Genomic DNA, 23773 nt, shown 5'->3' with positions numbered 1-23773 from the left:
TACCTCTGTTGTTACTAGCTGTGTAACCACAGGCAGGTCATTTAATCCCTAAGCCCCAGGCAGCGCTCAACTCATAAGTCATGGATGGGTTGTGATCTGTGTCAGCAGAGGGAATAGGGAGTCCCCAAACCAGTGAATTCACAGATCCTTGACATAAGGGCCATAATAACAACACAGGAGACAGTGTAGCTCGTGTGGTAGAAAGAGCACTAACTTGGCATCAAGGCCTGGATTCAGATCCTGGCTGTACCACTTATTAGCTGTGTGACTGTGGCAAAGTCATTTAATCTGAATCTCAGTTTCTTCACCTGCGAAATGGGAACAATCCTTGCATTAACTCTTTTATAATGCTATGTTGAGGAAAGTGCTTTGTAAATCTTAAAGTGCTCTAGAAAGTATCCGTCAGTTTCTCTTTTTGGGTTTCAGTTTCCTCCTCAGGAAAATGGGTATTATAATTCTTTTGTTGCCTCTGTGAACCTTCAGCCACTAGAAAACTGCAAGCTACTATTCTAGGGAACTTGCTACTAATCCAGTTTTAAGATTCTAACTGGTTGTTGTTGCTTTGTTTCCCCCCTACCCTTGCCCCATCCTTGGCCCTGCTCTTGGATCAAGCCTCTTCTCTCTCCCTGCTCACCTGGGCCAGGAAACAGAAATCTCCATAATTTGGGCCCTCTCTGTCTTGAGAGGGGGGAAGGTGCCCAGAAGGAGCACACCAGGACCCCCAAGGTGTTTGAAACTAACATGGCTGGGACATATTGGGGGGCTGATAAGTGCCCCCCAAACTAAATGATGCTGACGGCAGCAGTAACAAACTCTCATTTACGGCACTTCAGGTTTGCCAAGTGCCTGTGCAGATGTAGCCCGGAGAACCAGAATGCCCTTCCCAACAGCTGGAGTTGGAGCTTGAACCCAGGACCGCAGGCGCTTGTCACGAGGCACAACTCCCCCAAACTAGTTTTCTCTCAGATAAGGGAACTTCCTGCTGCCGCAGGGCACCCAGCTGCGTCCAACCGCGAGCACCCCTCGTGGTAGGGCCGACGCCGGGAAACTCTGGAGGCCCAAGGGGGTCGGAGGAGCCGACGTCACTGGCGCTACAAAGGCCCTTTCTTCCCTGTGGGGGAGAAGGGCTCTCCAATCTAGCCCCGCTCCTCACAGAAATCCACACCAGACCCTCTCAAGGCTCGTCTGGCCTGGTCATTTCCAGCTGCCTCTGGGTCACAGCTTCTCGAGACAAAGAAGGATTCAAACTCCTGAGAAAAACAGTCTAAGACTCCAACCACACTCACTCTGCCATGGAGATGAACTTTGACCCAAACTCCAAGACATCTACCCCTTATTTACTTTTTAAAGCTAACACATTTCACAGAGTTAACATTACACCCCTTTTTAGACCCAGTGCCTCCTCCCACATTCCAGGCCCCTGACCTTCAACCCTTCCTAATTACCTGCTCAACACCCCCAGGTCCCCGCCGGCCCGGCTCTGAGCTCATCACCCGTTGCTGCCTATTACATATCCCATCCCTCGCTTGCAGATCAAAAGCAACGCTGGAGTGTGCCATGACCCCAGATGCTTCGGCTACAACCCCCACATCCTGGGCCTGCTCAAAGCTTTCCCCAGATGCCAAACCCTCAAAGCAGGGCAGCCCCCCGTCTCCCAGCCCTGTGTGGGAGATCTAAAGCGGGGGCTTTCTGAGCCACCTCAGGAACTCACTTCTGACACTGCCGAGGCAAACCGGCCAAGCGACTCTCCAGACGAATGAGTGAGTGTTCACTTGGATCTGCTGTTCTGCTCTTGCCCACAGTCCTCATCGGGCCACGGGGAAGCAGCGGCTGTTCCCTCGCGACGTCTAAAGGTTCCCAGAGGGATCAAGTAACAGTGCCCCATGAGAGGGATCACAGTGCACTGGAAAGGAGTCCCAGATGGGAGTTAAGAGGACCTGTGTTCAAATCATGATTCACAAATTACTTTGTGTGACCTCAGAGAGGTCCCTACGGAGTCTCTAAGTCTCAGGTTTCTCATCTATAAAATATAGGGTAGGTATGTCATGGGCCCCTTTAGCCATCTGGTGAAACCTGCAGACCCCTTCTCAATATGTTTTTAAATACGTAAAATAAAACATAGGATTACAAAAGAAATCAATTATATTGAAATGCAGCTATCAAAATCTTTTACCCATCCAAGGGCATGGACTCCAGTTTAAGACAAAGATGATGTAGAGAGCTTCTTCTAGTTCTAAAGGCTCCACTCCCAAGATCTTAGCAACAAGTTCATCGCATATACTCTCTATTCCTATTGCTAACACCACCCTCCTCCAGATCTTCTTTACCATTTGCTTTGACTGATTAAAAAAATTGATAATTTAATTGATACCTTTTGTTTTTATATCATATAATCATTTCTGGTACCACTTCTTTCCTCCTATCTATCTCTTCCAAACTGAACCTTCTCTTCTAACAAAGAAAAATAGTTAAACAAAAACATCTGTTATAGTGATCATGTCCCAAAATGTGCACAATATTCTAACCTGAGTTCCCCACCTCTGTTGCTTGGATTCTTAAAGTTCTCTTGTCCAATCTCTCTCTCTTTTTTTGTTGAATTTCTAATCAGTCCTAAGGCCAAACTCAAAGGCCACTTCTTCCAAGAAGCCCCCCTGAGCTCCCCTTTCAGCAACAATGTTGCCCTTAAACTCATAAAACTTTTTTTGGGGTACTGCTCCAATGCATTTATCATATTTTAGAGTTTTATGTGAAGGGGTTTTATCTTCCTGTCAGATTATGGGTTCTGTGAGGATAGGTATCATGTCTTCCATAAACTGTCTTTCCTCTGTGTGACCTGCACACAGCAGGTGCTTAATATATGTTTAATGGACAAAGGAATGCTTCCCTGTAGCTGGCTGCCATTTGGGAGGGGTTGGGGGAAAAGGAAGCTGATTGAAAAAAAAAAAAAACCCTTAGAAGAAAGAAGAATGATTGATTCCTTTTCAGCTGGGCCCAGGCCCAAATCACAGCATTATCATCACAAAAACCCACCCCAAGACTGTTTAACTTGGCCTTCATCCTATTCATTCTCTCTATTCCAATATGGATAAAATATAAACTCTTAAGCCAAGCATTCAAAGCCCTACACAATCTGGCTCTAACCTGCCTTTCAGCCTTATTTCACTCAATGCTCCTGTCAAACAACTGTGATCTGTTCCCTCATCTGCTCCTGTCATCTCCTTCCCTCATGCCTTAGCATGAGCCATCCCACCCACCTGGAATGCTTTCATTCACTCCCTCCTCATCTCTTCATGATGAACTCCTTTTCCCACAAGGCCTTCTTCCTTACACAAATGCCACTTCCTCATAAATCCTCCTCCAGGTAAAAAGGTTCTCCTCCAGCTTCACATTCAACCAGAGAACTTTGTCCAGATCTCTCCTTTGCCCCTTTCCTTTCACTTTTGACTCTGTGTTACACTTTTTCTGTACATGTCATCTCTCTTTTAAGACTGTAAACAGAGGCTGTCATTTTTCATCTTTGTATTCTCCATAGAGTACAGTTCCATGTAAATATTAAGTTTTTATTAAAGCCTTTGTTAAATGTCTATTGAATTGAATCAGTAATTCCTCGCTTCCCAAGACACTCCCTTGTTCATTCTGGGATAGTTCTAATCATTGGGAAGTTTTTCTTCTATCAGGTTAAAAGCTGGAAGGCTGGAGCTTAGGACGTTCCTGGTTCATTCTTCGGGATCTAAAAGAGTGGCTGGATTTTCCAAGATTGAGCCTGTCTCTTAATATTCCCTGACAAGCCTCAGGATAGTGAAACCCCTGCCCCTTGACTCTGTCTTCTTGGAGTCCAACTATTCAAAATGCCAATCTACCAGACATTGTAAGAACCAACCCCTCCAAAACAAGACAGCCCTCTATTCTGGAAAAAGCCATCAGCTTCTTTTTCCTGGCGTCGTTGTTCAAAGACATGAAAGCCAACTTGGACAAGAGAAAATAATAGAATAAAACAAGAGCTGAGAAGAACACATCCCCCGACTTTACAGAGCAAGGTCACACAGCTGGGCAATAGCATATCGGGACTAGCACCCAGGACCTTTGGCCGCAGACCAGTTCACTTCTCCTCCAACCAATCAGGTTCTCAGGCAAGTCTATGGCTTGCTGGGACCCAGGGATTCAGATGCTGCCCCACCCCCATTTGTTCGCCTAGAAGAGCTCTCTCCACATGGCAGGCTGGCAGGGAAACTGCCTGGCCCACACAGACAAGCCCAAATCTCAATGTCCACCACCAAGCCCAGACTCTCCTCCTGCCCCCACGTCCCGCCCCAGGGGCCCCTGGCAAGGCGAACGGGCACTCACCATCCTCCTGGCTAGGGAGGTGCTGTGGGCTCCGCATCCTCTCGTCCTGGCTGGGGCTCAAGCTGGAGCTTAGATGTTGATCAGCTGACATCCATGTGGAGTCATTCATATCAAAATCCTCACTGCTCACGGAAGTCTCATCCTGGGGGTGATAATAATAATAATCAAAAGAACAAAGAGTGTTACAGAGAGAAGGCTGAAATTACTCCTAATATCCCATCCTCGCCCCAAGGCAGTCCCTGTGCCAACTTTGGCACTGCAGTCATTGGGGGGCCAAACACCTCGCAAGCCACCCCCCACTCCCAAACCAGCTGGGGAGCCTTGCTGGACAACATTTCCCCCAAAGAAGCGACCGGTGTTCTGTTTCCTGTTTGAAGACAGAGCTGAGGAACAGCCCTGCCTGTAATTGAGGACAATTACAAGGATTCACATCCTGGAGGGGCGGATGGCAGGGCTCTCTGGCTCTTACCCTTCAGAGCCTGCAGTCAACACCAAGACTGAAGCAAGCCCTGTAAACAAGCACCACCCTGCCTCCCCACCCAGCCTGGGGAAGAAGCTTAGCTAGGGCTCTGGGCTAAGGAAACAGGATGCAGGAGCTCCGGCAGGGTTGGGAGTCCTGAGGCTGCCTGGGTCCCTCGGGTTGCCAGCAGCTGTGTGGAGAGCCACTGCAAACTACGCTTGGCGACACACCACCAACTCCCATGCAGCATACATGGAATTCCTTTCTCCCACTCCCCCAGCCAAAAAGACATTTCTCCCTTCCTCCTTCCTAACCTTTCCTGGGTTTCTGAGATACGGCGCTTGGAGAGCTTCCAGAGACAAAGAGGTCAGCCACAGAATTTTAAAGAAAAGAAGGGGGTGGGTGGCTCACAGCTGAACAAAAACAGAGGGTCTGAAAAGGGGCCTAGGAGGTGAGGGGAGCCTCTGGGATCTATGCTTCCAGAAAGGTGGCAGTATCAGGCAGCCTTCTGGAGATCAAATTTTGTGGCCTCTTTCTGGGGACCAGGATCTATCCAGTGAGTTGCTACCCACTACAAACAAGCACAAGATTGTAGAACATGGGATTCAGAACTAGAAGAGGCCTTAAATGATCATACTTCATCTAACCCCCTCATTTTAAAAACAGACTGCATGCCTTATCCAAAATTATACAGGTAACACTGAATTAGCAGTGAACTAGGCTCTCAAAACATCCCCAAATCCTTCTAATTCCAAATTCAGGGCTCTCTACCCACCATAATCACTTAAGATTGTGTGCACTATTTCTATCCCACTTCTCCTGTTGTCTGAAAAATCCTGGAAACAAAGTGACTGGACCCCAATCTCCTGCCCTGGAAGAACCCTTTCCCCTCTGGATCATCTTTTAGGAAAAATAAAGCAGGATGTTTCAAAGCTGCCAATAAGAATGCTAGGTGGACAAGGGGAACCTCAACATTTCTCCAGACTCAGAGCCTGGCTACATCTCCCTTTTAATGGTGGAAAAAATACAATTAACACCAATCTTCCTCCCATCAGAGACTCATCTCATGCATAATCAGTCAGCTTTTTTTTTTTAAATAGTGACTAGATATCTTGAAAAACTGATTTGAACTTTCTTCTGTTCTCTTCTGGAGGGTTGGCATACATCTGCTGTGGTGGAAGGAGAAGTCTGGGAGGAGGGGACAACAAGAATTATGGATCTTGCCTCTCAACCCCTCTCTCTTGATAGTTCAGCTCTTGAAGGAAATTGTCCTAATCACTCAACTCTCTGCCTTACACTGGAATTTCAGATTTAGGTTCCATAGGGAACTCAGAGATGGTCTTTTCTAACTCCCTCATTTTACAGATGAAAAAACTGAGATTGAAAGATTTCATAACTTGCACATAGGTAGTAAAATAGAAAAAAAAATCCCCACTAGATTTCAATTCAAATTATCTGGATTCAAATATCAACTTTCCTACTGACTACATGTAACCTAGGATTAAGCATTTTCCCTCTCTGGGCCTCAGTTTCTTTTTCTGTCAAATATATGGGCTATATTTAATGCTCTCCTTAGGGCCAAATCTAAATCTACAATCCCAGTTCACAGAACCAAGAATCAAACCCAGAACTCAGATCTTTTAATTCCCTTTACACTACTGCAAGCCAACTTACTAGGAATATACAATTTTTTGTACAACCTCAGGAAAGGAACACACACACACACACACACACACACACACAGAGCTCCTGTCTAAGAACTAATCTTTCCAGTGAATATGATGTCCTCCCAACCACACAAATTCAGATTCTCCCCAAAGAACAACTCTTCCCAGTAAGAGAACATGCTGCCCTTCAGGAAAGTGTTCTTTGAAATTATTATGCTCTTTCAGACTTCTATTCACACTCAAACACTTTTACTTCACTCTTTTGGCCCTCAAGTGAATACACTGTTCAGCTTCTCCAAAGAGTTAAACCATGAAGTAGCTATGAATAATAAAGTACAAACAACCCCCCACGTCCCACCCCCACATCTCATTAACCACTTCCCTCCATGCTCATCACCATCCTTGGATTCTCTATCACTCCAAAAAGAAAAAAAAAAAAAATGATGAGTCTGGCTGGCTTTTCCTGGTAGTACTCAATAATATATATTCCTGGTAGCCTCCAAACCCCTCCAATTTGGGCTAGAAGAAGCTTCGTTCACCCAAGGAAGACTTTTTACAAAGATGTTTCTGAAAACCACACTTCATAATCTCATGTCCAATCACACAAACCAGCATTTATTAAGTATCTATTATGTGTACAGCATTATGTCTGGTGTGAAGTAGCTCTACAAATTTGAGAATTTAGAGCTGGTACAGACCATAGAGATTAGTCAGTCTCCTTCTAGGAATGTTCCCCAACAAGAGCAGCATGAACGACCTTTCAATTCAACCTAACTCAAAAAATGAGTTTATTAAGAACCTACTGAGTTCAACTCATTGGGGACACAGAGACAAAAGAGAGCTGAACTTGGAATCCCCAATTCCCAATCACAATCGCACCATCAACACTTACCGAATGGCCACGGGCCAGTGGAGTCATGATTCTGAACCCATTTGCTTAATAAAATAGGGATTCCAAAACTAGCCCCTTAACGAGTGGTAAAGAAGTGTAAATCATGGGGCACTATGAAAATATGAATCATCATTACATTTGTTTTTATTATTATTGTGAACTTTCAGCAGTATCAGAATAAAACCATAGTCAGTGCCCATGCCGAGATTGAAGTTTTTTTCTAGGACTTTTTGGAACTGTTGAAAATCTTTACAATGGAAAATTTCAAAATTATGGTCTGTCATTGTATACAGTTAAACAACATTTGTAGAGTACCTACTATAGGCAGAGCCCTGTTCTTAGTGCTGGGAAAGACACAAAGTTTTAGAGGGAAGTCTTTAACTTTAGTAGAACAAAACACCAACAAAGATAAACTAAGAGATTAAAAAAAAAAAAAAAAGTATGACGTGTGACTCCAGGGGAAAGGTAGTTATTAATCCTAGTGAGTGGGGGCAAGGAGAGAGGAGGCAGCAGTGTAAAGCATCAGGGAAGACTTCGTGAAAGAGATTAACATTTGATTTGATCCTTAGGAATTATTCACCAGGCCAAGAGGTGGAAGGCTTGGAAACTGCCTTCTGCTTCCTGTCCAGGCTACTTCCTGTTTCTCTTTTCACACTTGCTTCCGATTCTACTCTTTCAGGAAGCCTTCCCTGATTAGGTAGATTAGGGAGAAGAGGGCCACTTCCCTCAAATATGCCCTAAATTCTCTTTCTGTCCAAATGGAATTTCAAGAGGGAAGGAGAGGCAAAAGGGGGAGGCAGTGGTTTTTGCTTAAAAGCCAACTCTCCAGTGCCTATAGGAATCTAGTCTGGCAGTCAAGGTTTTCATTCACAGATCCAAATTATCCATACCCTCTGGTACATAATTATTTCTTACACTTCAGTCTTGTCTCCCGAAACAAGATCGTTAACTCTCTGGGAGCAAGAACCATACTTCAGATTTCTCCCAATGCCCCAGATCAAAGGAGTAGCAACAACAGTGCCTCATGTTTCTAGGGTCCTCTAGAATTTGGGACAATAACCTTGTGAAACAAGTTGTACACAGACTGTTATCCCCATTTTATATGCATGGAAACTGAGGTTCAGGTAATGGAAGTTATTTCACACAAGATGAGATCAAATAGATAGTGAAATACTTGGACCAAAACCAGAGCCCAAGTTCGGGGTGCTTTTTCCACTTCAACATTCTCAATAAATAGGTTATTCCTGAATTGAATTGCCCAACACAAAATAGGAACTTAACACATACATTGTGTTACCCTAACAAAATAAAGGATCCAATCTACTTAACACAAGTTTCTCTAAAAGGGAATCACATGAAAACCCAACCCACTGCTCCTCTCCCTGCAGTGTTGTAGCCTGGCAGGGCAAACTTCCTAGCAATGCCTTCCTTGTGCAGCTGAAATTGCTCCCAGGAATGGTGTTTCATCCCACTATGTCCCCAAGGTAATGAGCTTCTCAAATTCTGATCCCAGGAAGAGCTTTTGCAGCAGGGATTTAATGGAGAGAGCCATCTGCCTCAATAGCTGATGTGATAGAAAAATGCACGCTATATCTCCAGACTGGACATTTCCCAGTTCCTGTCCCATCTCTTTCACTGACTCTGTGACTTTGAACAAAAAAGTCATGGTTCCCTAGGACTGAAATCTGTCATGGAGTGTTGCTTTGTTGTTCAGTCAAATCTGATTCTTTATAACTCATTTGGGGTTTTCTTGGCAGAGACACTATTTGCCATCTTCTCTAGCTCGTCATAGAGAGGAGGAAAAAGCTAGTGGCTGTCTCAGATTGAATGTGAACTCAAGTCTTCTCGACTCCAGTGGCACTCTATCCATTGAGCTCCCTCATTTTGCCAAAGGAACCGAGTGGCAATTTTCTCTAACTTAAAGGAAACTAAAGTCTAAAGAGGTCTGTTGACTTATCAGTTTATATGGCTAGGATACAAACCCAGGATTTGAGTCCAGTATCGCTGCTCTTCTACCAGGACATAGCCAACTCTTTAAAAAAAAAAAAAAAAAAAAAGGGATTTTGCTGCCATGAAGTACAGAAACAACATAACACTGGATTTCAAAAGGCTTAGATTTGGGTCCTGGTCCTAGTATTATCTGGTCCTGTGATCTTGGTTAAACTACATAACTGACTTAGGGCATAAAGGGAATCCAAAAGTTGATCTATTTTCCTATTTCTCTCTAATCTGACCAGTGAGGAAACTGTGACTTCCACAGACTCCACAGGTAAAAAGCAGAAAAGTTAAAATTCAAATTCAGGGCTTCTAATTTCAAATCTAGAATATCTAAGTTATATTTCCCTCCATTCCGAGCCTCAGTTTTTGTTATCTATAACATGGAAATGGCACTTACACTCTCTACCTCACAGTGTTGCCATAAGAAAGCTGTGTAAAACAGCTGGGGAGTGTACAAATATGACATTACTATAGAGCTGTCTCTCCAAAGGCTTGGGGGCCCTGGATCAAAGGGACTCACTTAAAACAGAGATCAGGATGAAGAGCACACCTCAGGGTGAAAGCCCAAGGAAATACTGAGGTAAGAACAGAAATGGAGCTGTGATTTTAATTCTCTTCATTATTAATATTAAATTTTTGGAAGCCAGTTTTCTTTTCCCTACTTCCACTGTTATTTATTTTTATTCCATACTCTTACTGGGAAGGGACATGCTCATAATAATTTCTGCTTTAACAAGGGTAGCTAATTTCCTTTTTCTAAGCTCTCAGTCTTCCTTGCTCTTCTGCAAGAGGTGTCATTTACAACAAGGAAGTTTATACTTAGCCAGACCTGGGCAGAACCTGGGTTAATTTTAACGTGGAAAATCAGTGGTTTCAGAGTTAGAAGAACTGGACTAGAATTCCCAGGTTGGCTGCTGGCTAACTGTGTGACTTTTAACAAGTCATTTCCCTTCCCTCAGCTTCTTTATCAGCAAAATGAGGGAGCGAGATTGGATTGTCCTTGAGGGCCTTTGTGGCTCTAAATGTTATCATCTTTTTTAAAAATTATAAAATTTTCTACTAATATGTTTTGACCAAAGGGAACCACCCAAACCCTGGGAAACAATTCTGTACCCCTGCATAATAGAATATACATTCCTTGAAGGCAAAGATGATTTTTGTCTTCTTTACCATAGAAGCTTGTACCTGGGGAAAAAATGGTGTTTAATAAATGCTTGTAAAAATGGATGAAAGGCTTTTAGTGTTGAATTGAGAAAGGGGCCTCCTATCCAAGACCTCAATTTTATCTGCAACGCTATCCGTTCCTCAGATATAGATATGTCAGATATAGCTATATCACACATACACATGCACATGCACACATATATATACATTTTTACAACATAGAGATTTTAATTGTAGAGAGTCTAATCATGGCTCCCATCACCCCCTGGCACCCTGAGAATGAGGCAACCTCAGCTAATTGCTCAGGTAATTATCAGAGTGCATTATTCTGCACCCATAAATAACTCAGAGAAAAGAGAAAGAAAATCCACTACACAAATGAAGAGGAGGGCCAGCCTTTGGACTAATCGGTTCTTCTATGGCTCTGGCTTCACAAGTTGGGTCCTTCATGCTTTTCCCTTCAGGGTTCTCAAGGGAATTTGGTCGGCTAATTTCTTCTTTCATGTAAACAAACTTCAGTGAAACTTTCATTAGAAAATAACAGAGGGGCATCCATTTACCTCTCAGCTCCTTAAGCACTCTCTTTTCCTCAGCTTTCTTCCTTTAAGACAGTGTGGTAAATGGGAAGAGCCCTGAACTTGGAGTCAGAGATCCTGGCTCTGCTAGTTACAAACTTTGATCACGTACAAACCATTCATTTCCAGGGATCTCTGGATGTGGGAATAGATGGCCCAAGGTCCCTTCCAGGGCTGAGGCTAACCCTGAACACAAAACTTCCTTGACAAAAGGGAAATTATAGTGGGGAGAATTCCTCTCATCTTATCCTTGAACTTGGCCCTTAAGAGGCACAGGAGAAGTGGGATAAAGAATACTGGATCTGGACTCGGAGAAAATAAGTTCACACTCCAGGTCTATTACTTAAATAAGCTGTGAAAAACCCCAATTTCCTTGTTTGTAAAATGATGGGGCTGCTCTCACTCATCTCTCAGGTGCCATCTAGCACTCACCCCTCAGCTCCTCCGTCCATAGGACACCTGGCAGCAGCATGTGACAACAGCTGCCCCGAACCATCTGCCTGGCATCTCCCTCCCACTCCTTCTGCCCTTCAGCATTCCAAAGCCAACAGTCTCCAGAGCCCAGCAATAAAAAAAAAAAAAAAAAAAAAAAAAAAACCACCACTCTGCCGCCTTCTTTTCCAACAAGGAAAGGGCCTGAACTGCTAACACTGGGGTCACAGAGCACTGGGGCCAACTGCTCCCCTGAAAGGGGAGCTCTTCAGAAGGCAGCAGTGCAGGCACAGGGACGCACCCTCCCCCTGGAACCAGGATTCCACTCTGAGCATGACAAAGGAAGGGCTGGGAGGGGGAAAGGGAAGGAAGCTAAACCCTCCCCTCCTCCTTATCTCCAGTCCAAAATTCACGGGCATGTTCAGTCAGTCTCTGCTCATTTTTGAACAGCACAACATAATGGAAAGAGCCTAAGACAAGGGCATAAGACATTGCCTTTGCTGATGAATTTGCTGGGAGACAGCAGCTTTCCTCTGTCTTTGAGCCTCAGTTTCTTCCTCTACAAAATGAGACGATTAAACTAGATCAGTGGTGTTAGACTCAAATAGAAATGGATCCCTGCAGGTCACAGAGTAACTTATAAAACCACAAATTAGGGCTCTTTAGGGTGGATTGTGCTTTTATTTTTTTCTGGTTGGCAGTTTCGCTGGAAGGGTAAGTTTGACACCTGTGGCCTAGATCACAGGATTATAGAATTTAAAATAGGAAGGGACCTCAGATACTCCAATTCCTTTATAGAGGAGAAAATGGGAGACCACAGAGGTCAAAGGAGCACTAGAATTTGAACTCAGACTGTTCAGCCCCAGATATAGAGCCGTCAGTATTATAGTGAGGGAAGTGTAAATGTGGAGAAAAGTCTTGAATTTAGGGTCAGAGAACCTGGGGTTTGAATATAAGCTGTGCTAATTACTACCTGTGGCACCAGACAAGTCACTTTCCCAGGCAGTTTCCTAATGAAATGAATGTCAGACATGTTTCTTCCCTAAGGTCCTTTCCAGCTCCAAATCTATGGACTTATGATTTCTAAGGATCCTTTCTGCTTTATGATCCCAGGATTCTACAAAGCCACCCTTCCTCGCTGGCACACAATCTCCTCACCCAGAACTGAAAGGGACCCGGGACCCTGGCATGCAGAGCAAAGAGCATAAATGAAGCAAAATGGTGGCTTCTGGGAAGGATAGGAAACTCTCCCTGTAACCAAGGCTCGTAAATACACGCAGGTGCTATCAGTAACCTGATTATTTTACAACTGGGGTCAATTTCTCTGGAACTGGGTTCCTGGAGCCTCTGAAGTCAAGCCATTTATATCCTCCCTGCTGTGGGATCCTGGCTCTTGCCACACACGATTTACTTTCCAGGCCTTTTCTGAGAGCTGAAACTCTATATGCTCCACTTACTTTGGGCAAAGAAAAAAAAAAAAGAAGAAGAAGAAGAAGAGGGATTTGTTTGGAATTTAATGCAATCTTAACCTGTAACCCTGGGTCCGAGAGTCCTGGGTGTGGTTGGGAGGTGGGGGAAACTAGGGGAGGGGAGAGGAACAGGAGGCATTTCTGAGGTAGGCAGACCAAAAACAAGCCCTTCTTTCTGTAGGCCTCCAGCCAAAGCAGGGATCACTGGGAGTGGATGAAACAGGTTCCAGGGGCAAAAACCACAGTTGCCAAATTATGGTACTTTGTTTTGCATTAAAGCTGTTAACTTCAGTTACCCCAGCAACAGCTTTCTCCACACTAGACCAGTACCAAGGATCATCATGGCCCCAGGATTGGGAATGGGAAGGACCCCCTCTTAGTGTCCCCTCCTGGGCCTTTTTAAGGCCCAGAGAATGATCTCCCCCATCCACAGTCTCTGCCTTTGTTTCTCTGTCTCTTACCACTGGGCAGCACCTCCCCTTGGTCTCTGCCAGCCCAGGCCAGTTAGGTGGAATTCCCTGGTAGAAAGCTCTCCTTAACCTTGTCTCCATGTCAGCAAACATTAAGCACAGCCTTCTGAGCATGCCAGGAAGGTATTGAACCGCATTTGACCCTAACTTAACCACTTCTGCTCATCAGCCAGTTCATCAGCCTGGCTGACTAATGGAAGATGGAACAGATCAGGATCAAAGGCAGCAGGCTTCAATGCAGGTCATGAAAAAAGGCAGCAGATCCCAAGAAATCTGGTACAGTGCTAATTAAACAGAAGGGCAAATTCATTTTTTCAGTTACAATCTCCACTGGAGGGTATCTTTTCTGCAACTGCAAGGAATTTTATATCTGATTGATGTTCCTATGGACATACACTTTTGTGAGAAATATGGAAACAATATGAGAGGGCATACAAATAATCCATCATTTATTACCTTTTGAATTGCATAGATACACAAAAAGGCATGAAGAAATTATAGTCTGTCCCAGAAGGGAGAGAACTCTCATCAATAAGAATACAATTGCATTTAAGTGTTTCTCTCTCTCTGAATTCTCTCATGTTTTTAATATTTTTTATTTCTTAAAATATTTCTTAAAAATATGTATTTACAAAATAGCATCTGAGTGTTGAAAGGGACCTTAGAGGTCAACCACTCCAACTTCTAACTCAACTAAGAATTCTTCCTTCAGAATCTGTGACAATCAGTCATCTGGTCTCTTGTTTAAGCACCTCCAATGACAAGAAGCTCACTACTTCATAGGATGCTTATTATATTACTAGACAGTTCTGATCACTAAAAAGTTATTCATCATAATGCATATCCCTCCTCACCTCTGCCTCTCAGAATCTCTGGTTTCTTTCAAGACTTAGCTTAATCACCAACCTCATGCATGAAGCCTTTTTTGATCCCTCTAGTTGTTAGTATCCTTTCTCACCCCCCCAAAAAAAATCCCCTCTTGTATCTATTTTGTATGTATGCGCACACACACACACACACACAAATGTACATGTTCTCCCCCTAATAGAATATAACTACTGAGAGCAGGGAATGTCTTATTTTTGTATCCTAGAGCCCAGAAGAGTGACCAGCACAAAATAGGTCCTTAATAAAAATCCTTGTTGATTAAAAAAAAAAAAGCTACTTCCTTATAACTTTTATTCCTCCTCCATCTTTCAGCATCATAAACAATCTATCTAATACTTCTTCTATTAGCTAGTCTGTTAGATATTTTAAAATGGCAGTCATAACCTATCTTCTCACCCATAAGTACACCAGAACAGCAACTCAAAATAACAGAAATCAAAGATATTAAGGACAAGCCTACAAACGAAATTGTATGCAAACCAACTATGTGTCATGTCTTCTAAACAAAGGAATAGTATTATAACCTGCATGTTGTTATTAGTAATAATTATTGCAATAATGATCAATAACACATTTATATAACCATTTAGAATTTAACAGAGTGCTTTCCTCCTGATAAGCTTTGAAAACAGAAAGGTGGCATTATTCAAATTTTGTAGATCAAGAAACCAAGTCTCATAGAGGAGAAATGACTTGGAGTTGAGACTTAATCCCAGGTTTCCTCATTCTTAAAGTCTTGAGTTTCTCTCTACTACATAAAAATCAAATCAGAAGGCACTTTATTGAGATAGTCTGTATGGATAAGATAGCTTCTTTATAGTGAGAACATGGACAGTGAGCCCTTAAGAAGTAAATCAGGTCTTTAGAAGGTTTTCTTTCCTCAGAAGAAAGCTGAACTTGTAGCAACTTCCCAGCCTAAGACTTCCCCAGAATAGAGATCTTGCCTTCCAGGAAGAGGATCAAGGGGAGCCAAAAGTTCTTAAGCAATGAAGAGCACACTCCAGTTTAACATCCACCCCAGGGGAGGGAGAGATCCGGAATATCAACCTTCAATGATGGGAAATGCCTTGGGTGCTGTGTTCTCGCTGTTCAACATCGAGGTGCTGAATTGAGTGTTGTCTGACCCCACAAGACACACATACCCAGCAACTGGGTCTATTATTGCCAGAGAGTGATTGATGAGGCCTGAAATCTGTGTTGGAAGGCGCTGTTCTTCAAAAGCCAGCCTGGAAGAATCTCACATCTGGACAAGCTACATTTAGTCCAACCGCTTCCTACCTCTCTATAACATCCCAGAGAAGGGATTATCCAGCCTCTTCTCTCTTCGGTTTTTCACTACCTCTCAATGCAGATCATTCCATTTTTTGAATAGTGGAGAAATTGCAATATGATCTTTGGGCTGCTATATAAATGGAATTTAATCCAATTCTTTAAGGGATGATAGAGACTAAAACTCCTCTGTGTTTTACTAGATGTTTTCACAAGTTACTATTATAACTAAGAGATGTGATTGCCCTAGAAGTAGCCAGCCTTTCTTCCCTTGGCTAAGCTGATTCACTGGCAACAGCTAGGCAGATAGTGTACCATGGGCTTATATTCAGATTTCTAAGACCCAGAGTTACTTCTGCAAAAGGCTGAGCCACTGGACAAGAGAATAATCACATCAGCAGCATCTTTTTGCATCTTCTAATCACCATACCTACTATTGCTCTCTGTATCCAAGCAAAACAAATCTAATCCCTTTTCAAGTCTTTTTATTGGACTAAACACATTCTCAGTCCCTTCAACAGAGCCTCACTCACATGGCATGCCTTCTCATCCTATATAATTCTTGTCCCTGTTTTCCCCTGAAGCTTCCACAGAGGATTTACCCAATACAATAAAGGCCTTCCTCTTATTCTCAAGGCTGCCAATGAACACTTGAGCTGCCCATCTGTTGTCTCTCATCCTCAAGATCTGACTAGCCTACCTCTTTTCTGCCCATACACATCCTTTAAGCAACCATTCACAAGATGTTTATTAGTAACAATAACCCAATCCTCCCAACAGATAACACTTCAACTATTGAAGATATTCAAGGAACCCAAATGAACCAAAACTAAGGCAAGGATTTGATTTTAAGGATAGAATTTTTAAGTTTTAAGGCTTTCCAATGAAGGAATAACAATACTGGAGATTTAAGACAACAGTGAATCATTTATTCCATGGTTTACATCCAGTGAGTCCTACTCATTGACCAATGGAACACAGATATATAGACTTACAGAACTGCAGAAAAGACAGGACCAGGAAGGGATCATAGAGACCCTTTAATCTAACCTCCTAATTGTATAGTGAGGACCACAGAGGGGAAATGGCTTGTCCAAGGTCACAACGACAGTTGTGGGCAGAGGGCCATGAATGGAAAAGATAAGAAGTTCTATGTACAGCTCATGTAAATAATCATTCCATAATCATCCAAATACATGGAAATCAAGAGAGAGGCTACTCACACAGTCTTCCTCCCAGACTATATACCAACTGGCTAAGCAAACAAACACCTAAACTGCTACAGGGGCTCGGGGCTTTCCATGTGAATCTGGAATAAGAAGGGTTTTGCCCCTAGGGAGATGCTATTTCAAGTACAACCCTCCACCAGAAATGGGAGGAAATCACAGAGTCCAAACACTATTTCAGGTGAAATCAGGAGGTTATTAATCTCCTCTGCACACAGACAGAAAGAAAAAATCAATGTTTTAGAAAAAAAAGGTTCCATTTGAATTAATGGGTTTGTGGCTCCTTCATTGATCTGTTCCTCCTCACACTTTTTTTTTGTGTGTGTGCTTTTGTGCACTTAGGGAGGAGGGGAAAGAAGAGGGAGGAAGGAAGGGAAGGAAAGAGGAGAGGTGGGAAGAGGAGAGGGGAGGGGGAGGTGCTCTTGATAAGGAAAAAGGACGATCTAACCTTAACCTTTCTCTAGTAATAATGCTAATTAGAGAGGCTTAATGAGAAGTTCCACTGGAAGCCCAGCTCCAGAGGGCCAGGAGATGGTCTGAGGAGCTGCAGCTGCAGCTCTTGGGGACTCAGTTTTGAACAGCAGCAGCTGGAATCAAAATGTGGATGGGATTTTTTTTTTTTCCAATGGAGAAGGCTTCCGGCCCCTGAGGTGTAAATCCACCTTAAGAACGCATCTTACAATTCCTCCAATTCCGGCAATCTCATTTCCCCAGGGAGGCAAAACCTCCGCACTGCCACGCCCCCCTCAATTCCCCCCTCAATTCTCCCCCCACGCCCCAATCCCCACCGTTAGTACAGTAGCCCCTTTAATTTAGGAATGCTTGCTCACCAAACGGCCAACCATATGCCCACCAAGTCACCGCCCACCAGCGAGTACCATAACAGGTTATCTTAGCTTAAGTTCACCTGAACTGGGCTGGCAGGCGGAGTCCCAGGGTCAAAGCAGCCCCATCCTGGACAGGGAGAACTCCCCAAACACCAGTTCAACTCCTTGGCAAGGGAACACCAAAGTCCCTCTCGGAGCCGTCCCCGCCCCGCTCCAGGCATCCACTCACTCCTTCCATCCCCCACCAGCAGCCACTTCCCCTCAGTCAGCGGCAGACCTGGAGTGGCCTCCCAGCTCCCCGTGCATCCACCCTCTCTTCAAACACCTTCCACAATCCCCAAAGAGTCCTTAACTCTCTAAGCGCCGATGGGGCACTTGTCCACTAGTCCCTACAAAAAGTGTCCGCCTTACAATACCTCTACTGTGCGCCGAAAGCAGTCCTCCCCACTCCGCTCCCCTCCTTCCCATCCCCACCGCGGCGTGGACCCTCAGCTTCGTTCGTGTGTGTACACAACGCAAGTCTCTCAACACTCTTTAAACAGGGGTACACACTTCCACCTTCTTCCCTCCTCTCCCCTCCCCTTCCAGCCATCCCCCACTCAGGCAAAACAGTTCAGTCCGAGCGCCGACTCTGCCGAGACCGGAGGGACTGGCCACCCCGGAGTCAGAGCCACACGATCTCCCTACCCCCGCGTGGCAGAACCCTGTCCCTTCCCCACGATACTCATACACATACACACACAGACACACACAGACACACACACACACACAGACCTACACACACATACACACTCCAGAAGGGAGGGGGGTGAAGGCAAAGCGCAGCCACCCCCTCCCCTCTTTTTCTCCCCTCCTGAAGCAGGAAGCCCTCTCCTCCATCTTCGACGTCCTCCTCCTCCCTGGGACCCCTTGTGTCACCCCTACCCCACCCCCCTCCCGAGGACCCCCCCCAACCGCAGCTTCAACGGCCGGGACCGATAGGGCTCGGGGGGCCGCGGGGCGGGGACTGGGGGGGGGGGCTGGGCTCCGTACCTGGGCGGCGGCAGCGGCGGCGGCGGATGGGGGGGCGGGGAGGGAGGGAGGTGAACGGGGGAGGGGGCCCGAGCCGGGCGAGGGGGAGGAGAAGAGGAGGAGGTGGAGGAGGAGGAGGAGAAGCAGGAGACGGCGGAGGCTGCGGAGAGTGAGCCGCGGTGACAGCCCCACAGCTGCTGCTGCTGCTGCTGCTGCTGCTGCTGCTGCTGCTGCTGCCGCCCGGGGAGAGGGGCTGGCACCGCCGCGGCGCGTCACTGCCCGGCCCGGGGGGCGGGGGCGAGGAGGGCCCAGTGCGAGCGGCGCCGGGGCCGGCCAGGGAAGGGGGGGGCCACCGGGCACCCGGGGGAGGGGCCAGGCACGGGGCGAGGGGGGGCAGGGTGCACGAAGTGGGGGCGGGGCACGGGGAGAAGAGGTCCCGGGCACGGGGAGGGGGAAGTGCAGAGAGGAGGGGCGGGGGAGATGCCCGGCACGGGGATAGGGGAGAGTGGGGGGGAGGTTGGGGGGAAATGTACAATGAAGGGGGGCGGGGCACAAGCAGTGGGAGGTCCTGGGCACCGGGAGGGTGCACGGGGCGGGGCCTGGGAGGAGGGAGGTCCCAGGCACTGGAAAGAGCCTAGAAGGTGGGAGGTGCATTAAGGGGGTTGGTATGGAACCCGGAGGATGCACAGAGGCGAGGGGACCAGAGGGGGGTACATTGAGAAGGGGGCGTGGCGTGAGTGGAGGGAGGTCCCAGACATTGGAAAGAGGGGAGCTGAGCGAGGAGGGTGCAGCTGGGAGGGACAGACAGGTCTGGAAACAGCGGGGAGGGGAGCGATAAGAGGGAAGAAGAGGAGGTAGAGGATAGGAGAAAGAAGAACCAGGTAGGGGGGATTGATGAAGACAAGCCCTGAGCATGAAGAGAGCTGTGATTAGCCGAGGAGCCTTTAAAAGGAAAATGTTTCCATGAAGATACGGAGAGGAGGAGCAAAGATAAACTGGGCCCACTCAACGGATGCAGGCTCCAGTGGTCACAGTTACTGTACTCGGGAGCCCACACAGTAGGGAGTGAGGGGTGTGTTGACACTGCTTCGTGGTGAGAAAAGGGCCAGGGAATCTTGTGGGGGTAGATATCACCCACAGTCTGAGGGACAGTCAGCACCTTTCCTATATCTAGGAAGATAGCCAACGACAGCCCCAGGCAGAACCAGACCCAGCCTGCCCAGTCTGAGCCCTGAAGGAGGCCCCCAGAGAACCTTGGCATTTTTATCAAAGCGCAGTAGCTGAGATTTCCCCATGTGTGTTGCTTGGCTATTGGCCTCCTCCCCGTGTTTCACAGACCCACGTTTCACAAACACCCAAGGGCTCACTCGACTTCTTGGACATGATACTGGACTTTGAAAACTAGACAGGTGAGCGTTCAACCGTACCCCAATCGCCGGCCCTGCCCCATCCATCACGAAGCTGCCCTGCCCTGACTCCTCCTTTCCCAGCTTCTGCAGCCTCTACACAGCCTAACCCACTGCCCTCCTCTCCTCTTTTAACCCCTCCCACTTTCTCCCTGTCACACACTCTTTCCTCTTTCCTCTTCTTTCCTTTGTCTCTTTTCCACCACTCAACTTCACACCGTTTCTCAGTTATCCTCTCTCCCTCCCCTCGCCCCCCACCAATCTGGATCGAGTCTGCATGAATGTAGTAACTCACCTGTTTTTACAACCACCAACAGCCGAACTGGTTGTACTAACAACTCCCGTTCATCTAGTCCCTTAAGGTTTACAAAGCACTCTCAGCCTTTCATAGACTTTAGAACTAGGAAGGTATTTTAAAAGCTCGCTAGGTCCAACTACCCCTGATTTTACAGAGGAGGGAACAGGGCCCCAATGTAGTAAAGTGATTTGTCCAAGGTCATATAAGTAGTGAATGACAATTAGGATTCAAATCTGTCCTCTGACATTAAAACCCAGGATTCATTTTCTGTATTATACTTTAGGGCAAGACAATATAATATTCTAGGTTGTATAGGATTTAAATCTAGAAAATCTTACCATAATATATGGAATACCAAAACCGAAAGAAAACTTAAAACAACAGATCTGTTATTTCATTGGTATAGGGAACTGTCCATGAGGAAAGCTGGGTAGAATGTCAGAAGTGAGAGCGAAACTTAAAACAGAATGCTTGATCTGAAGGAATACTAGAATTCATCTACTTTATCCCCCTCACTTTACAGATGAGGGAACTGAGGTCTGGAGAAGAGAAGTGGGGGAATTTCTAATAAAAAGAGAGAAATGAATTCCTCCCTCCATATAGAGGAAGAAACTGAGACACTGAGAAATTAAATTACTTGTTCAAGGTCTAGAATACAATAAAGGTTATTAGGGCTAAGATTCTGAGTGATCAGTGGGCCAGAAAATGTTTATTGTATATCTTATGTACCAGTTACAGTACTAGGCACCAGAGAATCAATGATAAAAAAAGTCCTTAGATCTCACCTGTCTTCCTGCCTCTCCAAAAAGCATTTATCCCTATTGTATTTTTGGGGACAACTATACACACTACATTCTCCAACCTTTCTAAGAAACTGTTTTGTTCTTAGAATACACTACAACTGTAAAATATGGTATGCTTGAAAGTACTAGATAAATAATATCATAGCACACCTTATCCAAGGAGATACAGTATCTGAAATAGAGAAAAAGACACATGCCATCTAGAAACATGGTAATTCCAAAACCAGTGCTGTCCAATCAAAGCCAGGCATCTCTGGATAAAATGAATATGATTTTTTTAAAAGGCTGTATTGTAAGTATTCCCCAAAATCTCTCCTTCAAAGCACAGTTCAATGCTGTCTTCCCTGATTCCTGGACTCTCTACTTCTAAAATATACTCAGTTGGAAATGAGCTTTTCCACCATAGACCTGAATAACACTTGGTTTGGGCTGCTTGTCATAATAATAGCAGCTCAATTTTCTGTGCCACTTTACAAAACAATTTTCCTTCATCTTTAGTCTCACGTAAATAATTCAAGTGATATCCCCATATTAACAGAGGAAAGGCTCAAAGGGAACTGATTAGCCCATGTTCACATATCTAGAGAAGTGTCAGAAGCAGTCTTTTAATCCAAATAATTTGGATTCCAATTCTAATACTCTTTTCATTACCTGATGGTCTATTTTGTATGAGTTTGTATGTCCTATGTCCCTCAATAGATCCTTGCAGACAAGAGTCATGTCTCAGATTCTGGCACTGGGTTTCCTAGCTCTGTTTGGTGAGTTTTTGCCTAGGTGGCCACACCAATTCTCCAACATCTCTTTACAATGGACCAGTAGCAGAATTCCCTTTCTAGTACCCCTTCTCAGGTTGCAATGTAATCTCCATGAGGGCAGGGGCTGTCTAGATAGCTTGTATTTGTGTTTTTAATATTATAATAGTGCCTGGTAGGTAGTTAAGTGCTTGATAAACACTTAATCATACTATTTTCCTGAGTATAGTGTTCTATATATGAATGGCATTTAAGAAATGTTTGTTGAATGAAACAGAATAAAATAGAACACATAATTAAAATGGCAATGTAACCTTTCTACATTAAAGAGCCAAAAATTTATCCAAATTTAGGAAAAAATGTGTAGAGAAAGTACTAAATAAGCACAAAGTAGACATTTTGCATCACCATCATCTACCCTCCAAATACACACACACTAGCTAGAGGCAAACCAAACCTCGGAACAAAGTAAATACTGGGGCAGTATTCAGAGTTTTATAAATGACACACTGTGCTAAGATGAACAGTAGAATTACAACTGAGCTTCTCTCTGATCAACAGCGAAGCTATTTCATCACCAAGTTTCACAAAACCAACCCTATAGCCTATATCAGTATTTATGGATATGCTATTTTGTAATTGTTATAGCATTTCCTAAAATTTCTGGTTTTGATCTGAATCAAAGAATTTATCCTTCCTTCCCTAATTCCTGGCTTCTCTTTTCTAGCAGATACTCCTCATCCACCCACCTCTTTGCCAGGGTAACAAACTTTTGGTGAGGAAGTGTGACATAGTTGAAGTAGCATGGGAAATAAAGTCAGAAATCATGAGTTCTTTTGCCAGCTCTGCCATGAATTTGATGTATAAACTTGCACTAATTACTTCCCTATTGGGTCCTCAATTTCCTCTTCTGTAAAATAAGAGAGGCTAGTTTAGATAATCTTTAAGCTCCCTCCAACTTCAATAGTCTATGGTTTCTAAAACTAGGACTGTTCACTACTGACTTGCTTTCAGAAGTGGCTACACATTTACACTAGAATTATCTTAGAAAAAAAGGAAAAAAAAACGATAACGGTTGGTATCATTTTCACTGAATCTCTAACTTTGTAAAGAACTCTTTCTCGTGCCTGAAAGGTTTGCATTGTTAACAATTTAAGGTTTACAAGGGGGGAGGGGAGGGAAAGCTCCCTCTATAGCTCTAATTTGGGAATGCAATGCATTCAGACCACAACAATTCACCATTAAAAAATGAAAAGGTAACAGCACATTAACACAGAAAACCAAAGGCAATATAAAAGTAACCTGTCTTTTTGAAAAAGTGTTTTATTACCTATCTCATTAGCACCTTGTAAATCTGAAACTTGAAGTGTTTTGAAAGCAGTTTTCTTTCCCTGTGTTCACACATAATCCAGAGAGCCAAAGCTCTAAAGGACCTTGGAGATCAACTAGTTCGGCTCCCTCGTTTCAAACAGGAAAACTAGGGCTTGGAGAGGGGAAGGGATTTGGCCAAGATAACAGTAAGTTAGTAGCTTGCGCTGGGATACCAAACCATGTCTCTATACCAAATCATTTCAACAATTCATGGTTCTAGTTGCTCTCCCAGACTGATGTTTGACTAGGCAGCTTCTTTAAGTACCCATTTCTCCTATCCATCAGGAAGATCCTAATATTTAGAGGAAGGCCTACCCATCTAATCTCTTGATACATGGAGTCATTGAACATAGTGGGGACTTAAATGCAAAAGCTTGTGAACAAAGTATGTCATACAGGAACCAAGCAGAATAAAAAGATTCTCATGATAATGAATAGATGAGCTTCCATA

At 44.7% G+C, this 23773-nt stretch overlaps 1 protein-coding gene across 2 annotated transcripts in view; it reads right to left on the bottom strand.

Annotated features, from left to right (window-relative positions):
* NOL4L (nucleolar protein 4 like) overlaps positions 1-23773 on the bottom strand; it is a 201382-nt gene that overhangs the window by 62870 nt on the left and 114739 nt on the right. The window contains exons 1-2 of one of the 2 annotated variants that reach the window (XM_051979387.1): positions 18714-18793; positions 4345-4486 (exon numbers count right to left, since the gene is read on the bottom strand). In XM_051979387.1, coding sequence (XP_051835347.1) covers positions 4345-4453 — 109 coding nt within the window. In that variant the 5' untranslated portion in view covers positions 4454-4486; positions 18714-18793. Of the gene's footprint in view, positions 1-4344; positions 4487-18713; positions 18794-23773 lie in introns of those variants that run through there. The other variant, XM_051979386.1, reaches the window with a different exon arrangement.

This window comes from Antechinus flavipes, chromosome 2 (assembly GCF_016432865.1).
Source record: "Antechinus flavipes isolate AdamAnt ecotype Samford, QLD, Australia chromosome 2, AdamAnt_v2, whole genome shotgun sequence".
NCBI lineage: Eukaryota > Metazoa > Chordata > Mammalia > Dasyuromorphia > Dasyuridae > Antechinus > Antechinus flavipes.
The sequence above is the reverse complement of the archived record's forward strand: the minus strand, read 5'-3'. Positions and strand labels throughout refer to the sequence as shown.